Here is a 16,318-nt window from a genome sequence, read left to right as displayed (position 1 = left end):
TCATTGGTGTCAATCACCATCCGTATCTCTCTCGCTCTCAGGGAAATGTATAAAAGAAGAGATGCATGCTTTCTATTCCCATTCGACAAGTAGTAGGTCCAGACTCCCTACGTTTACCTGGTCTTTGTTTCTGGGACCGTCTGCGGTGTCTGCGGTACAACCAGACACCAGCCGCTGTGAGGACGTGCGCACCGACCACAAGGAACGATGTCATCACTGCTGGGTCCATGAAAATATCCATCGTTCCTCGTTGACCAACCGCGAAGCAAAGATATCCGTAAACCTCACACGAACAAGGCCGAAGTGTAATACGAAATCGAACAGATGTCGCTTATGTCCAAGACAGGGAAAGAAAATAAAAAGGCAATTCCTGCCATCATCAAGTATCCAGAGTTGTTAAAAAAAAAGGCACTTCAACGAAAGAGAGAGACAACTTTGTTCTTTCACTTCTCTTTCTAGGCAAACTTATATTTTCCCTTCAAAGGGGCCGTACATCCTAGTTCCTAACTGCCATTTTCGACTGACTAAAACCTCCACTCTCCCTCGTCTCTGAAACATGTACAGTTACCGTTACTCTGTTTGGGCTGAGAACTTCAGAGAGCCTCTCTCTCTTTCAAGGCAACCCCTTTTTCCTTCACAGCCTGCCTCCTTCTCCCTCGCTCTCTCTCTCTCTCTCACTCTGTAGCTCAGCTACAAGTCTGCATCTCTCCGTCTTTGGATGACACTCTTACACTGAATTCCATTCCACTGATACAAGCCGGCGGCCGGAGCATTGCGTGGAGCACCGCTACCGGTAACTCATCGGGGGAGCAGTTAGTGGACCCCGGTGTGCTTGCGAGTGTGTGTCGCACCATTTTCTTCCAAGGGAAGCCACAAGGGTTATTTTTATTAACGGCTATCTTTGAATGGACGTCTGCTGACTGTGACAGCATGTATAAGACCTTCCAACCAGTGTGAGAGGTTGTGTGTGTGGAACATCACTAAGTGAGACAGTATGATTCAGTTTGGCTGCTGGGAGACAGGGGTCCTAGAGTTACCAACACATCACACTGTGTGTGTGTGTGTGTGTGTGTGTGTGTGTGTGTGTGTGTGTGTGTGTGTGTGTGTGTGTGTGTGTGTGAGACGCCATTGCTTGGAAATGCCACTGATATTTTCATCCTAGCAACCTCTACACAAAACAAAGCCTTCTGCATGGAAAATAGATCAATGAGCGAAACCAATAAACCAGTGAATTTGATGAATTAAAAGAACGATGTGCTTACGAATGTTCGAGGTAGAGTCATAGATAGACTCCTGGGTTATCATTACGAAGCGTTTGGTCGACCACATGAAATCCCCTAATTCTGGTTGCCATGTTTTCCATTTGCTGTTTTACAATGGGCAGAAAGGCAAGCTGGTGGTTTCCAAGGTGGCCAGATGCCACATGCTACATGTGAAGTATAAAGTATGACGTTGACGACAATCAAACATTTGCTGTTGTTAAAACCAGCCACATAGCTTATTCAAAAAGGCAAACACATAGCAATAGCAAGAATAAAGCAAAAATTACAGCCTGATGAAACCAGCTGATCAAATCAAGAGAAGGAGAAGAGAACAACAACAGCACGTATATGTATGTATGTATGTATGTATACACACACACACACACACACACATATATATACATACACACACACACACACACACGTACATGTACATGCACATGCATTAATACATACACACACACACACACACACACACACACACACACACACACACACACACACACACACACACACACACACACACACACACACACACACACACACACACACACACACACACACACACACACACATATGGGAATGTCAGTCACAATAACATAAAATACAATGCAATAATATTAAATAAAACTCTTTTTAAAATTTCTAATAGTCAAGTTAAAATCATATTTCTGCAATAACCAGGTGTCCATAACTAAAATCTCTCAAAACCATACTTCTGCTGAAACAAACAAAGCTGACTCAGCAGTTTAAAAAATATGGATAAAGTAAAAAGGACGGGAACTCATTCCTCAAAAGAATTGCCCCTGCTGCCACACATTAAATATTAATAATATCATTATTTCATCAAGTGAGGGAAAAAGCCTCAAGAGAGAGAGATAGAGGGCAGAGAGACCCTGATTGCAGCAGGAGGTGACGTTAAGCTGCCACTGTGGGGCAGGAGAGACCAAAACATTAGAGTGTGTTACACAGACGCAGAGGCTACACTATAAAACACTGCTGTGGCACACAGGTCCACACCCAAATACCTACATTCTAATCTCATATCTTCATACCGATCTGGGGTAGTATTTAAGCACTTTATCACATTTTGTTACTGGGCTCTTATGGAGGAAAACTATTGAAACTATTTCCTTTATTTGTGGTTGCTGTATCAGATGTCCCAAGAAGAAACCAGAAACATAATATATATAGATGGTTCTATAAATATGAATATTGAACGTTGTTGGAATAGCTGAGCACACTCCACCAAACTCCACTCACTTTCACATCCGGTATATCTACAGTTACATGGGGAAGTCCCTTCCTCAACAAGCAGGCTAAATCTGACCTTAACCAATGGACCATGAACAATTAGAAAAAAAAAACATAAAATCCTGATGACCATGAACAATGTGTATTCGTGAGCTATATGTACAGCATTATATTGTCAAAGTAGGAGGCTGCATGTCTTTCTACGTCAATGTGCTTCTATACGCGTTTGTATGTGAGTGCTTGCGTGTTAACAAGGTTAGAGGTCAAGTATCCATTCAGTATTTCCTGCATGATGCTTCATCAGTCACACATGAGGACACACAAACACACACACATACACACACACACACGAGGAAACACACACACACACACAATAGGTGGATCCACCTTGGACGTGTCTGAGCAGGAGACGAGACGGAAGGAGAGCGCGAGAATGAGGACAGTAAATGATGAGATGGCAGATTGTGGAGAGAAGCGACAAAATGAAAATGAGAGCAAGGGAAAGTGAGAGAGAGACAGAGCGAGCTGGGTCAGAGAGTGTGCTTGATGGAGAAAGAGAGCGAAATAGGCAGGGAGAGGGTGAGATCGAGCAAGAAAGTACAGCCAAGATACTGACCACAGTGTTATTGTGACGCCTGGTGGCCTTTTGTACTGGGACGTGAATGCCCGCTTTCATTCGGCTATCACTGAGAGAAATCTCACACTGCCGGCGCACACACATTAGTGCTCCCAGTGTGCCTGTCCCAGGATATGCTTTGAACTAAATGAAGACTAAATAGACCACTTGCGAAGGAGCTTCATTCAACCCACAGATCATATACATGACACAAGGTGAACATCCCCCTTGTCCATGTGCACAGCCTCCTTCTCCTGAGAAAGAGAGGAGAGGAGAGGAGAGGAGAGGAGAGGAGGAGAGGAGAGGAGAGAGAGAGAGAGAGAGAGAGAGGATGGAGTGATTCTCGGCCACACCCTAACCGCCAGCAAATCTCAATTCATCTAGTCAGCATCCTTGGCACGGACAGCAAGAACAGCAGCAAGGTCACACACACGCACGCACACACACACGCACGCACACACACACACACAGCCCCCACGTGCATTGAGAACGTTTTCAATTGACATGTTCTCAATGCATTTCTTCATTCCCCAGTAAAGACTAATCTACATTCTCTCACAAAAGGCATAATGCATGAAACCCACAGGCATGTCGCTGCTTAGGAACAAACCTTTCAGTCAATTTAAACAATCGAAACCTTCAAGGATCCTAAACCCCCCCCCCCCATTACCTCACACCCCGGCTCTTGTGAGAAGAGGGTGTGAAATAGAAAGATGTTTCGTTTGGTTGAGTGAAACACACGAGTCTTGAATGGAGGCCAGTCTAAACCGAAGGACAGGAACAGCTTTATGACGTAACGCCTCGTCTCCGACACACTGCCGCTATCCCGAGCACTTCCCGCTGTCACACAGCTGCGTGTGGCGCGGCCGTGACACATCGTCAATGTTTCCCGGACGCCCCTGCCGTTTCCCCTAGCAGCCGCCTGACCCCCGACCCCCTGCCATTGGACAAGCAAAGCGAAAGCACTTCCTGTTTGGATGCTGGGCCGGCTGCCGGGGGTCTGACCCGCCATCCTGGGTATAAAACCCTGAGTATAATGGGCCCAGCGGGACACACACACACACACACACACACACACACACACACACACACACACACACACACACACACACACACACACACACACACACACACACACACACACACACACACACACACACACACACACACACACACAGCGATGTGTTGGTAACTCTAGGACCCCTGTCTCCCAGCAGCCAAACTGAATCATAAGAGAAGATACTCTGAACATTTCACCTTAGAAACATGGTTGCAGCTCTGTTGTAAACAGAAACTATACATTTCTAACATCAAAGCAGGTCTAGACAGCTTGAGATTTTTATGCAACTTGGTTTTGCAGACATTAAATTTGCACCAAATTGGGAATACAATCAAAGGACAACCGAAGTCCAGACAGGTCATCTGAGTGTCGGACCCTAAGATATGGACCAGGTTGAAAATGTTGCTCTTTCCAACAACATGGTTCATCCCTATAGGACAGGCTTTCCCCCTGCAGTACTGCATGCTACTGTTAGGGGGCAGCCTCAGAGTAGCCACTGGATTCTCTTGTCTAGACATGCCGACAAGACCGTATTCCTGGGGGGACAAAACCCAAAACCGAATGCTTGAAATGTCAGATGTTAACTGGCGTTTGCAAGGAGAGCGATGGAGCCAATAGCAATTGAGGAGGAACATAAACTCTTTACTGACCAACCGCTAAATGTACGTTTTCATTCCCTTAAGACAACCAAGACACATCAATGTTACCATTATTGATTTTTAAAAGATAGCCTTCAGGTACTGCATTTGAAAGCCTAGCAGGCAAATGCCATGACATCCACAATATATCTTAAATTAAAACAGAACAGAATTTAAGCTAAATGGAAAGGCAGGCAAAATTTATCTTTTCTAAACCTGTACAGTGGTATATCAAGTGGCCCGTCAAGGCCGTGCAACTATTCTCTATCTACGGCACCAATATTAAGTGACCGTAGCCATTTATGTCTGTGGGTGTGTGCGCGTGTGTGTGTCATGGCTTGGCAGTTGAGCTCATGAAGGCTAACCGACACAGAGCAAGGCTAACTGCCGTTGGTGTTGACAGATTTTAAGTGAGCTTTGTTTTGACGGGGATCATTGAACGGATCACTACACCGCTTTGACCGAGACGGCAGAGCAGGAGCATAGTCAAGATTAATTAGTTGGAGAGTGTGTGTGAGAGAGAGAGAGAGATTGAGATAGACAGATAAGAGTTAGAGAAGACCGATTTACCCTGAGGTGCCATCAGAGATTAAAGGTGAGGAGAGAAAGATGAGCGGAGAGGGAAGGGAGGTATCATGTCCTCCAGATGGCGTAACCCTAATAACCCGACACACACACACACACACACACACACATCACATTATGCACAAACCTAAACAACACAAGGGGGGGGGGGGGATTATAAGTGAGGTGAGGGGGAGGTAATTAGAAAGAAGAAGTCAAACAGAGATCACGACTTCAGAGTTGGGAGCCATATTCCCGGCTATGGCTTGGACAAGTAACAGAAAGAGACAAACCAGGACATAGATGAAGACATCTGCAGTACCTCATGGCGTGCGTACCCTCAGGGCGTTAACCACACAGCAGACTTTGTAGAAACCCAGATCTGATTCTGGTCGGCCACGTGTCATTTCCTCTCACGACACCAGGTTTCATGTCTCTCTTACACACTGTTGCGGTTAAACTGTAGATACGTTTCATTTTAACCGTGGGCTAGTGGTATGTGTGGATTCAAATAGGCAATACATATAATAGGAGGCCCGTCACATGCCTAGAGGACATATTTCATAGACAAACGATAAACGGTTTATGATATTCCCTGCTCCAAGATCATAGGGAAATTGCCATCTAAATAGGACAGGATGCAAGCTTATACAACAAGCCCGTGCCCACATACAGAGACTTGTGCATTCCCTCACACAAACACAAATACACACGCACACATGCATGCCTGTATTTACAGAAAACAGTCAGTGATTACCAGAGGCCTCTCGTCACCCTCCTCGTCTGCAATAGTTAAGATATCTATTTCTAATAGAGCAACACACAACAAAGTGAATCAAAAATACCTCATTATATCAGCCACAAATAGGGGATATAATGGGCGGGATTAAAATGTAATCATTCAAAAGATTTGGGTGCCGAGTTCCTGCATGCTGGATGTAAATGCAGGCCCATTCAAGTGGAGCGCAGATTCACTGGGAGTTGCTTTGGTTTAGAGACTAAAGTTGATTTGATCTATGACCTGCTGGTTTCCTCATGTTGTCCATCCATCCCGCTCATCCGTCCTCTATACAAGCACAGGGGAAACTGTGCCGTAATGGAGCGATAACCGCCCGGTCACACAGCTCTCCGTAGGGCAAAGGGCAAAGGTCATGTGAGTGTGTCTGTGCCCGTGTGTGTCTTACTCCGAGTCACCCTGGTGATGTCAAAAATGTGCCTAGAGTCACACTTATTGAGTTCAAACACACACACACACACAATGAAGAGGGGGAGGAGGAGAATAAATTGCAGAAGAAGAGTAAATATTGTGGTAGAAGCAGTGTTGTTGATGGTGAAAGCAGCTCAGACCGGTGGGAGGACCCGCTAACTTGGATGTGTGGTGGGAGAAGGGTGGAGGAGGGATTGGGTGAGGGGAGAAGAGGAGATTTATGATCTTCTGAGGAGAGAAACAAAGTGGAGCTTTGAGACAAAGTTCTTAGGATTTTACGGCCTTTGATAATTGTAGGTTAATCGCAGCGAGAGAGGGAGGGAGACGGAGAAAGACAAAGAAAGTCGAGAGGACAAGGGAGACCGTGAGAGAGAGAGAGAGAGAGAGAGACAGAGACAGAGACAGAGAGAGAGAGACCAAATGAGAGAAGGCGGTCAAAACAAATGAGTGATTCAATGGAGAGGACAAATGGAAGAGGAAATTAACTAGGTTAGAGAAGGTGAGATCAGGAAAATGTTTTCACTGAGACAGGCCAGACCCGAGGCCTTGGTGAAAGGTCCACATTTAAAGAACACTTTACACAAGTAGTAGAAAAGATGTGTGTTTATCCCTACTTTTGTCTACGAGGGACAGAGTAAGACAGAGAGAGCGAGAGAACGAGAGGGATTGGCACAAAGAGAGCGATATCTATAAGGTCGTGAGAGAAAGTGAGAAAAAGACAAAACCCCTCCAGTGGTGAGGTCAGCGGATGGGAAGCGACGAGGCCCAGGAAGCGCACAAAACAACGTGGGAGAATAAAGGACCCGAGGTCTACCAACGTAAAGAGTGTACACAAATACAGGCCAACCGACCGACCATAACCACGGCAACCAAACCCTTAATTTTAACCCCAGCTGTTCTGGTCCCCATGGCAACCTCTCTATTACAACCACACTCCGCCCCCCCCGCTCCCCCATCCCCAATCCCCTCACCACACACAGAGGCCGTTCATGGACCTTTTTAGTGGACCACTTGACCCGACTTTCTTCTAAAAAAGCTGTAATTATCGGGCTGTCAGGGGCGTCCGCTACAATGCCTGAGAAATGGTGGGGTCCCGCCGGCCCATGACGTCAACATTTACATTGAGTCCAGTAACGGTCTCACAGGCAGACCTGGCACACAGCGGAGCCCTCCTATTCCAGGACAGCAAACACATCAGTGGTTTTTGGTTTTCAGTACTTTACACCGGATAAAAGGTTGGATGAGGAACCTGAGGGAGTGACACTTTTATCACAGACACTAGTGAAAACAGGGGGCCCTTATCAGTGGAGTGCTTTTGGTTTGAAGAGGCTTGATAATGGGTGTGATGGTTAAACTGTCCCGAGTGCAGCTTGTTAAAAGGTCTCCGGCAGCACTGCATGAAGAGAGGCAGAGGGAAAAGTCTTCTAACTGTTGGGACCGTTTCCCTGTGCCTTCACAAACACAGAGGCCAATGGGGCTGCTTAAGAGAGTGTGTGTGTGTGTGTGTGTGTGTGTGTGTGTGTGTGTGTGTGTGTGTGTGTGTGTGTGTGTGTGTGTGTGTGTGTGTGTGTGTGTGTGTGTGTGTGTGTGTGTGTGTGTGTGTGTGTGTGTTTCAGTCAGTGTGGTTCCTTGGCCTGCTTGAGTAGGACAATGCCTTGCAGATTCTGTGTGGGAATCTATGCGTGTCTATATGTGAGCAGACTGGAGCCCACGTGTTTATCTGAGTGATTGTGATCATGCTCGTGTTTGTGTTTAACCAGCAAGCAGGCCTTTGTTGACTCCAGAGGCCCACGTGTGCCTGTGCACGCTACTTATACTTGGCGTGAACTTTGTCCCCCTCACTGGGACAGATAAGCATGACAAGCACAGAACTCCTTGTATGCTGGTCATCGATGTCACAGTGAGAGTTTATGGTCCGTGCTCCGCAGAGTGACCTGAACATAAACTCTCACTGCGGTGGCTGTTGTGTTGGTTCTCCTTTTCACACGGTCCGATCAGCAGGGACAGCCAGAGGACACCAGGACTGACCACTTACATCATAGGATAAAATAAGTAGAGCGGAGGGGGCAGAGAGAGAGAGCTGGAGAATGAACGGGCGACAGAAGAGACATGGGGTTGCATCACTTCGGTTCACACTTTCAAATCGACACACAAACAAAATCATGTTTTTTGAAAACGATATAAATCATATTTTTGAAAGACCTGAATAAATGGCTACTCCTGTGTGCGTGCTTGTGCGTGTGTCTGTTCATGTCTGCTTGCGTGTCTTTTCAAGCAGGTATCCGGTCCCCTCGAGAGGGACAGAGTTGGTGGGACAGGCGCGGCGGGGCAGCGGGGGGGGGGTTCAGAGGCAGCGGTAACCACCCGCTGGGCCAGGGGGGGCAGGTTCGTTAGGGGAGTCAGGTGTACGTCAAGACCCACACTCATCACCCTGAGACCAGTACAGCACAGTAATTCCTTTTTAACAAGCTCAAAGGGAAGAGAGAGGGAGAAAGAGAGAGAGAGTGAGAGCAGTAGAGGAAGGGACTGATTGTGGAAAAAAAAAAAAGGGGGATAAGGGAGAAGAGAAACACTGAAGCAGGAAGGACAGGAGCAAGGTGTTGACGTGGGAAGATGGAGGAAGATAGGGGAACAAAGACCTTAACCCAGCCCAACTGCAAAAAAGATTAAGATAAGAGGACTTCAAGAAAGAGGTATGACCCCAATTTGAAGAATAGAGTTGGCTGAACACACTAGACGGGACAAGACTGGACATGGGAGGATAAGACAAGACTTCACAAGAAACACAAGACAAAGTGGTGACAAAGTGTATCCGATAACGTTGAGGGACAGACTGAGAGCGCAAAAGCAAGAGAAAGAAAGCCTCAAAGTTTTCAGTAAATGATGGGTTAGGGTTAGCGTTAGGGTTAAGGGTCAATTCTAATAATTCTATTATTTTATTGTTTCTCAGCCCTTTGAGACCGATATAAGTTTGTGATGTCACTGAATGCAGGAAGGCTATCAGGCAGTGGGGCAGGACCTTGACTATGTGCCCCAGCTAGCGAGATGCCGACAGACAAAATGTAAACAACCGTAAATCAGGCTTTGCAGCTGACGACAAGTTGACAGGGTTAGGTTTGCCATGACAAACATGAATTTAACCCAAAGACAGGGAATGAAGACAGATTGCATGACAAATAAGCAAAGAGAGAAGAGATAAAGAAGGCAAAGGAGTTAGTACATTAGGGGGGCAAATAGGGAGCTGCGGCCCCTGGAGGTACAGGGGGTTAACAAGAGAGGCCCCTCCTGATCCATCAGCCTCTTAATGTACCACTCAACCAACTTACAAAGCTCACTCATGCGCACACACACACACACACACACACACACACACACACACACACACACACACACACACACACACACACACACACACACACACACAGAAGTGCCCATTAAAAAAAAAGACCTAACTATGTACAAATCCATATAATCCCAAAAATACATGCCACCTAGCAGTGAGAGAGAAAGGTTATACATCAAGAAGTGCTAACATAACGCTGACCAACCCCACCAACCACAACATGGCTATATACAAAAACAATATACTAAAATACAACCAGCCCAAGTCCAAATAAACCTTCTGTTACCCTGGGAACATCCCCCAGGGTATGTCCAGGACGCGCCTCACTGCCAGCAGGATGGTCACAGGATGCTGGCTGTCTTGAATGTTAAACTGTAGACCCAATACAACTAGTCAAAATGTGAATGTCTAGCGCACTTTTGTAGATGTAGACACACACGCATGCAAGCACACACGCACGCACGCACGCACGCACGCACGCACGCACGCACACACGCACGCAAAAGATCGAGACAAGCTGTCAAGCTGTGAAAACAATACGTCTCCCATGATGCCCCTCTTTCTCCAGGAACCAGGGCCCGTCGAGTCCAGGGGCAACAGGAAGTAAACAGGAAGACTCAGGAGACACGCCTCGTATGCAGCCCAGCGCCTTACAGGCCTGGTAATATCAGCGTTAGATGGGCCCGCTATATCCTGTGTTGGCTCTCCAGCTGTGTGTTATGTGCCGACTCATCTGCAACATCTTACAAGTGCATCCGCTTTAGACTTATCAGTTTTGGTAACCCTTAACTGTGAAAGCATCACATACAACCAGTCCGTAACCAGTCCTCATCCGCAACCCAGTTCAAACCTTTAAGTTCATCTTAAATCCTACCTTTTTTTATTTTATTAATACCATTGTCTTTATCAGAGGTTAACATTCACTGATCAGGTGTTTGACTTTGAACTAACCTTCTTTTAATACTTTGCTGGGCTGAAAACACGTGGAACAGTGTGGACCCCAAAGGTTCCCCAGTATTAGCTATAGAGATACTACGCCTTCTGCTACCCACAGCCTCCATCCCCTCTCTTTCCACTCCTTCTCCTCATCCTATACCTTTAGATCGGCCTTTCACCACATCTTCCACCCAAACCGCGCGCGCACACACACACACACACACACACACACACTAATTGCATACTCTGTGATCTGTCGTCTGTGATTATAGTTCGGTCGGCGGGAAAGAGAGAGGGGAGGTAGCGGCGATTAAGTGCTAACAAATCGTCCTATCAGCCACATGTGGGTGCAGCTGAACAGTTTCAGTGCATGATATTTTATCACATCCTGCCACAGGCAGAGGGCAGAGGCGGAAGTTGCAATCGTATAACTATATAAATGTTAGTTCAAAGCACTTTAATGGCCACATAGCATTAAGTGTATGATTCGTGGTTGTTCCTGGTTTTATCACCATGTCACCATTTTATTTAAATGTTTTATTTCAAGCACCAAACTGGGGCTAAACCCGAGGAGATTGTGTGCCACCGTGTTCTGCCATGGCTGAGCAGCACGCTGTTCTCTACACACCCTTAAAAGGTCACGAACCACCACTCTATCAGGCTACTGCATTACCATACACAAAGCTTCTGGATGTAAACAAAGAGGCGATAACCAGACCACCAGATCTGGCGGTGAATCTCTAAGCTATAGGGGGCACACGTGCACTGCCACACCACCAGCAGGTGAGGGTGGGTGGGGGAGGACTCTGGAAGACCGTGACTTGGTGCTAGGGAGATGCTAGGAGCGATGCTAGTGCTATGCTAGCAGGCACGGATATCAGCACAGGTGCAACTATATGGAGGCTCTTTAAGTGGTTATGTATATTAAGTTTTGCTTTTGACTAGTTTCTTTCCTTATCCTACCTGAACCACACCAAAACCCCAAACTACACATGCCATCCCTAAACATAATACTTTAATCCGACACCATTTTAACCGTTCTTTAAAGTAACCTAAACGTTACCATGTCCAATTTAAAACTTAAACTTCAAAAATATATAGGCATCATGTGGTATAAGCAGAGAAACTGACTTAAATTTTTACCCGCAAATAGCACTGTATGGTTCTGTTGTTTGTGCCCTGTTGGTAGGTCATGTGCTGACCACGCCCTGCTGGCTGCAAGCTGATAGAGACCGTCCAACGCTTATCATTCCCCACACATCTGGCTGCTTTGCACTGGATACAAATGTCTGGGTTTTTCTGTGTGTGTTTTTCCGTCTGTCTGTCTCTGTGTGAGTGTCTGTCTCTGTGTGTGTGTGTGTGTCTGTGTCTGTGTGTGTGTGTGTGTGTGTGTGTCCGTGTGCGTGTCCGGGTGTGTGTCCGTGTGTGTCCGTGTGTGTCCGTGTGTGTGTGTCCGTGTGTGTGTGCATTTATTAGTATTTGTAATACTTAAGGTGACAGATGTTCCCATGAGTGTGGAGATGCAATAGGGCCTAAAAAAAAAAATTGTTTGGTTCCGGTTTTCGACCCACGCTGTCAATTTATGTGCGACCCAAATTATTTTATAAAAAATACAAATAAATGCAAACTATAATTACGTTTTGGTACAGCACCTCTTCATTCTGTACAAGGATGAGCGAATTTTCTCGTTTTTAAATGAAAACAACCTACCTATCATTCGCTGCCACTGGAAAAAATAAAATAAAAAAATAAAATAAATTCCCTACCTACCCATGAACTCAACTGACAACCAACAGGAACCAAACTTTATTTTTTTTTAGGCCTAGATGTGCCGAATTAGCAGAACATTTTATAGATGTTTGGATTCCGTCCGACTCTCACTTCTGATTTAAAATTAGTTTCAGACACTAAAACGGTCTTGACTTTCAGGGCCAAGGCGATCAGGCCGTGAACCAAATAATACCCATTAACCTCCGAACAAACTGGCTCCAGACGCTTATACAAGCTTAAAGATTAGCTTTCGGGGCTGAGCAGTTTAGCTAGTCTGCCCGTAAGCCAAGAATAACAAAAAACAAAACAAGGTGCCCACAAGGCCTTTGGGTTTGTTGAGCAAACCGTTTGCTTTGCCATTGGATCTGAATCAACAATCAAGCACTTGCAGAAGTTAGCGGCATGACCCTAGGATCGTACAAATCAATGAAATAGTAAACTCCTTACAATGCCCACATGAAAAACAACTGTTCAAACAAGTTGGTTGGTAATACAATGTTTATTGTTGGCCCTCTGATGGTAACTGGAGAAGGCCTAGACTATACACCTTGGTGTAGTGCTGTAGATTGGGCAGCAGTTTGGGTGAATATTTGAATATTAACAAGAGCATGATCACTGCTTGTGACAGAGGTGTTGAGATACAACTCATTAGCGGTGCTTTCAGTGCATGCGCTGGCATGTTCAGCTTCTACATGTAATAATTATAATAGAAGAGCCTCTGGTGTCAAGAACGCGGCCAAGACCAACCAGAAGATGTGCCATGCATCAAGACTTTTCACCACAGACCTTAAAATCCCTCGAAACATCAAGTGAACACACACGCGTCTGCCAACTTTGAGGAGGTCACCCTTTTTGTTCCCCTCCTCTTAAGTACAACCCCACAAGTTGTTTCTGGAAAGCATCAAAAGGTTTCCCTCCAGTGTAGTGATGAGAGGTCTGGATGAGGTCTGGTAAAGACATTGGCTTTGCTCCGCGTCATCCAAGCGTAACGTTTCCCCTGAATCATACAATGTGTGCTCAATTCAAAAGCCTAGCGTCAACTGAATCCCGGTCGTCGCCGGGATTCAGCCCTCTTCACGGTTTGTCCATTTAGGACCCCGCGGTTTCCATCTGGAGTGGATTAGAGTTTGGACATGCGTGTTGTAGGAAAAGCCAAACTGGCAATTCATTTTGGCGGTAATTAAGGGAAGATTTTAACAGGCAAGCCTGATCATGTTTGGCGCCAAAAGCAAGACTACAATAATACATGCGTCCGTGGGGCCGGACGCCACACTGTGTGTATGTCTTCGTTTAAGTAGAGGGGTTTTCTGTGTGTTGGTATGTATGCATGCATGCATGCATTTATGTATACGTGTGTGGTCTGGGTATGTGTATGTTGTAGCAATAAAGGCCAAGTCAAAGATCTCACACACACACACACACACACACACACACACACACACACACACACACACACACACACACACACACACACACACACACACACACACACACACACACACACACACACACACACACACACACACACACACACACACACACACACCTCCCTGGTGTACAGGTGATCCGCAAGAACACTGCCAACTGCTACAAAATCCCTCAAAGTAAACATAGGCATACTTACTTACACTTTACAAAGACAATACTGTCATCCATTTACAGGGTGAAGCACAACCACGCCCTGGTTGTGCTTCAAAATGTTAATTTTCATTAAATCTGTGAAGCTTTCAAATTCAAATAAATCCAATATTGTGCAATTGTGTTTCAGTGATTTCAGGAATAAAGAAAAAAAGAAACTGCTGAGACAACAATGCAACCGTTGTAGAATTTATAGAAAACACGACACAGGGCAGACTTCAAACCCAGCTCATATGACTGGATTATTACAACTCAGGTCACCAAGGGTGTTCTGGTGTCACGGGGGTCACATTAGTTGGCTTACTGTGTGAGTGTGTGGGGTCAGGGTAAGTTACAATTATATACTGAGAGCCAGTACTACAGTGGACTGCTGAGCTGCTCTGGCAGCAACATTCTCTCTTATGAAACACCAACCCAAAGGCCAGACCAGAACCCGTCGTCCTATCAGGTTCTCCGATCTGGTATCAGTCCATGGGTCTGTGTGGCAACCGTGCCACGTGGGCGGAGCTTAATAAACCAGCAGACGATGGATTAATCCATTGCCGTAAAGGATACAAACTGTCATTTTATTAAACTCTTAGAAGGATAATTCAGCAGAAATACGTTTTTATTCTTAGCACTACAAACTAAATTGAATGCCACCCCTCCAACACCCCTCCAGCTTGATTTGTATTAAAGCCCTTTTCATAAGGATTGTCCTCCGTTCTCAATACACAATGCTAGGTTAAGCTTTGCTTCCCCGACAACAGTCTCGACCCACATTTGCCCAGTTCCACCTGGCTGGCACCATATGTGAAGCCTTACAGGGAGGTGCCAGACACCGTTCCAAACGCACCCTCCATCTGTCTCCATAGCCCGCAGACGGGTCACCTGGGGGTAAATGTGGGCCTTGTGGTACTTGGATGTAATTACCTTCTCTGTGGGAAATAACGCCCGCACCTCTCCAATTAAGATGATGGGATAAGGGTCCTGGGGAACTGGCTTGCATACGGCCCTCACCAAAATAGAGAGGAAATTCCAAAAACAAAGCGGAATTGTGTACTTTAAAGGGATAGGGAACGGCTTTGGGTCCGACCAGAGACACATGTTTTGATGTGTGTGTAGAGGTTTTCACTGAGATCTCTAGTTATGGGCTCCATTCCATTTTAAGAGGAACCAGGAAGAACCATCCATAGGTTCACCTGTTCCCTGGGTCTCGTCCTTGTCATAGAGACCTCAACGGGAGAGAAGGGTTTAGAGTTGAACGGAAAAAATTAGCAATGACTGACTTATGCACTCCTACACTTCAACGAGTGACTCAGGCTCATTCATATTAACTTCCCCATTCACAAAAAATACAACTGAGATATGTGAAAAGTGCACTTTTCTCATTCACAAAACAATAAACAGATCCATCTATAAATTAAATATATTTTTTATGTATTTTCTTTGAGAGCAGTACCACGTTTTAATTTTCATGTGAAACAGTTTTACAACTTTACAATGTATTAAATAATATAAAATAAGAGGATAAAAATAATAGTAAAAAGTGTGATGATCAAACAGTATTAAGCAGATATCACTGTGAAGCCTGGGGCTACAGATCTCTGACGTGGAGGCATAGAGACAGGCAGAGCTGAGAGCCACAGGTATAGAAAATAATAGCAAGCTGCCGGTGGCTCCACCTTAAACAAATGATAACCAAACAACCTCAGTCACATGCTCTCTCTTCCTCTCACTCTCCCTATGTCCTATTATATAATCTCTCTCCCTCCATTAGTCTTAATTGCCAGGTGTTGAGAGTTAGAGAGAGAAGGACAGGACAACGGGGACCAACACTGGACTCACAAACGCTTAAGATCTGCTTCATGGTATTCATTTTGTAGAAGGTGTTATTTCGTTTTATTTGCTTCCATGTCTATGTTGCCGTAGATAATGTCTGACCTGTGCTGCTCGCTCCAAACAATGGAGTCATCTGGCCTACAGTGTCAATATTTCATCAAACATTTAATCCAAGATCAAATTACGCCCAGAACATTAAACAGTACTGT

At 45.6% G+C, this 16,318-nt stretch overlaps 1 protein-coding gene across 7 annotated transcripts in view; it reads right to left on the bottom strand.

The window, feature by feature from the left end:
• The window catches only part of LOC130376319 (microtubule-actin cross-linking factor 1, isoforms 1/2/3/4/5-like), a 113,892-nt gene that overhangs the window by 56,258 nt on the left and 41,316 nt on the right, over window positions 1-16,318 (bottom strand). Inside the window, exon 1 of one of the 7 annotated variants that reach the window (XM_056583564.1) lies at window positions 118-608. The exons of the other annotated variants lie outside the window; for them this stretch is intronic. Within the exon in view, the coding sequence (XP_056439539.1) occupies window positions 118-241 (124 nt within the window). The 5' untranslated portion in view covers window positions 242-608. Of the gene's footprint in view, window positions 1-117; window positions 609-16,318 lie in introns of those variants that run through there. 7 annotated transcript variants of the gene reach the window in all.

This window comes from Gadus chalcogrammus, chromosome 22, assembly GCF_026213295.1.
Source record: "Gadus chalcogrammus isolate NIFS_2021 chromosome 22, NIFS_Gcha_1.0, whole genome shotgun sequence".
NCBI lineage: Eukaryota > Metazoa > Chordata > Actinopteri > Gadiformes > Gadidae > Gadus > Gadus chalcogrammus.
This window is presented reverse-complemented; position numbering and strand designations above follow the sequence as displayed.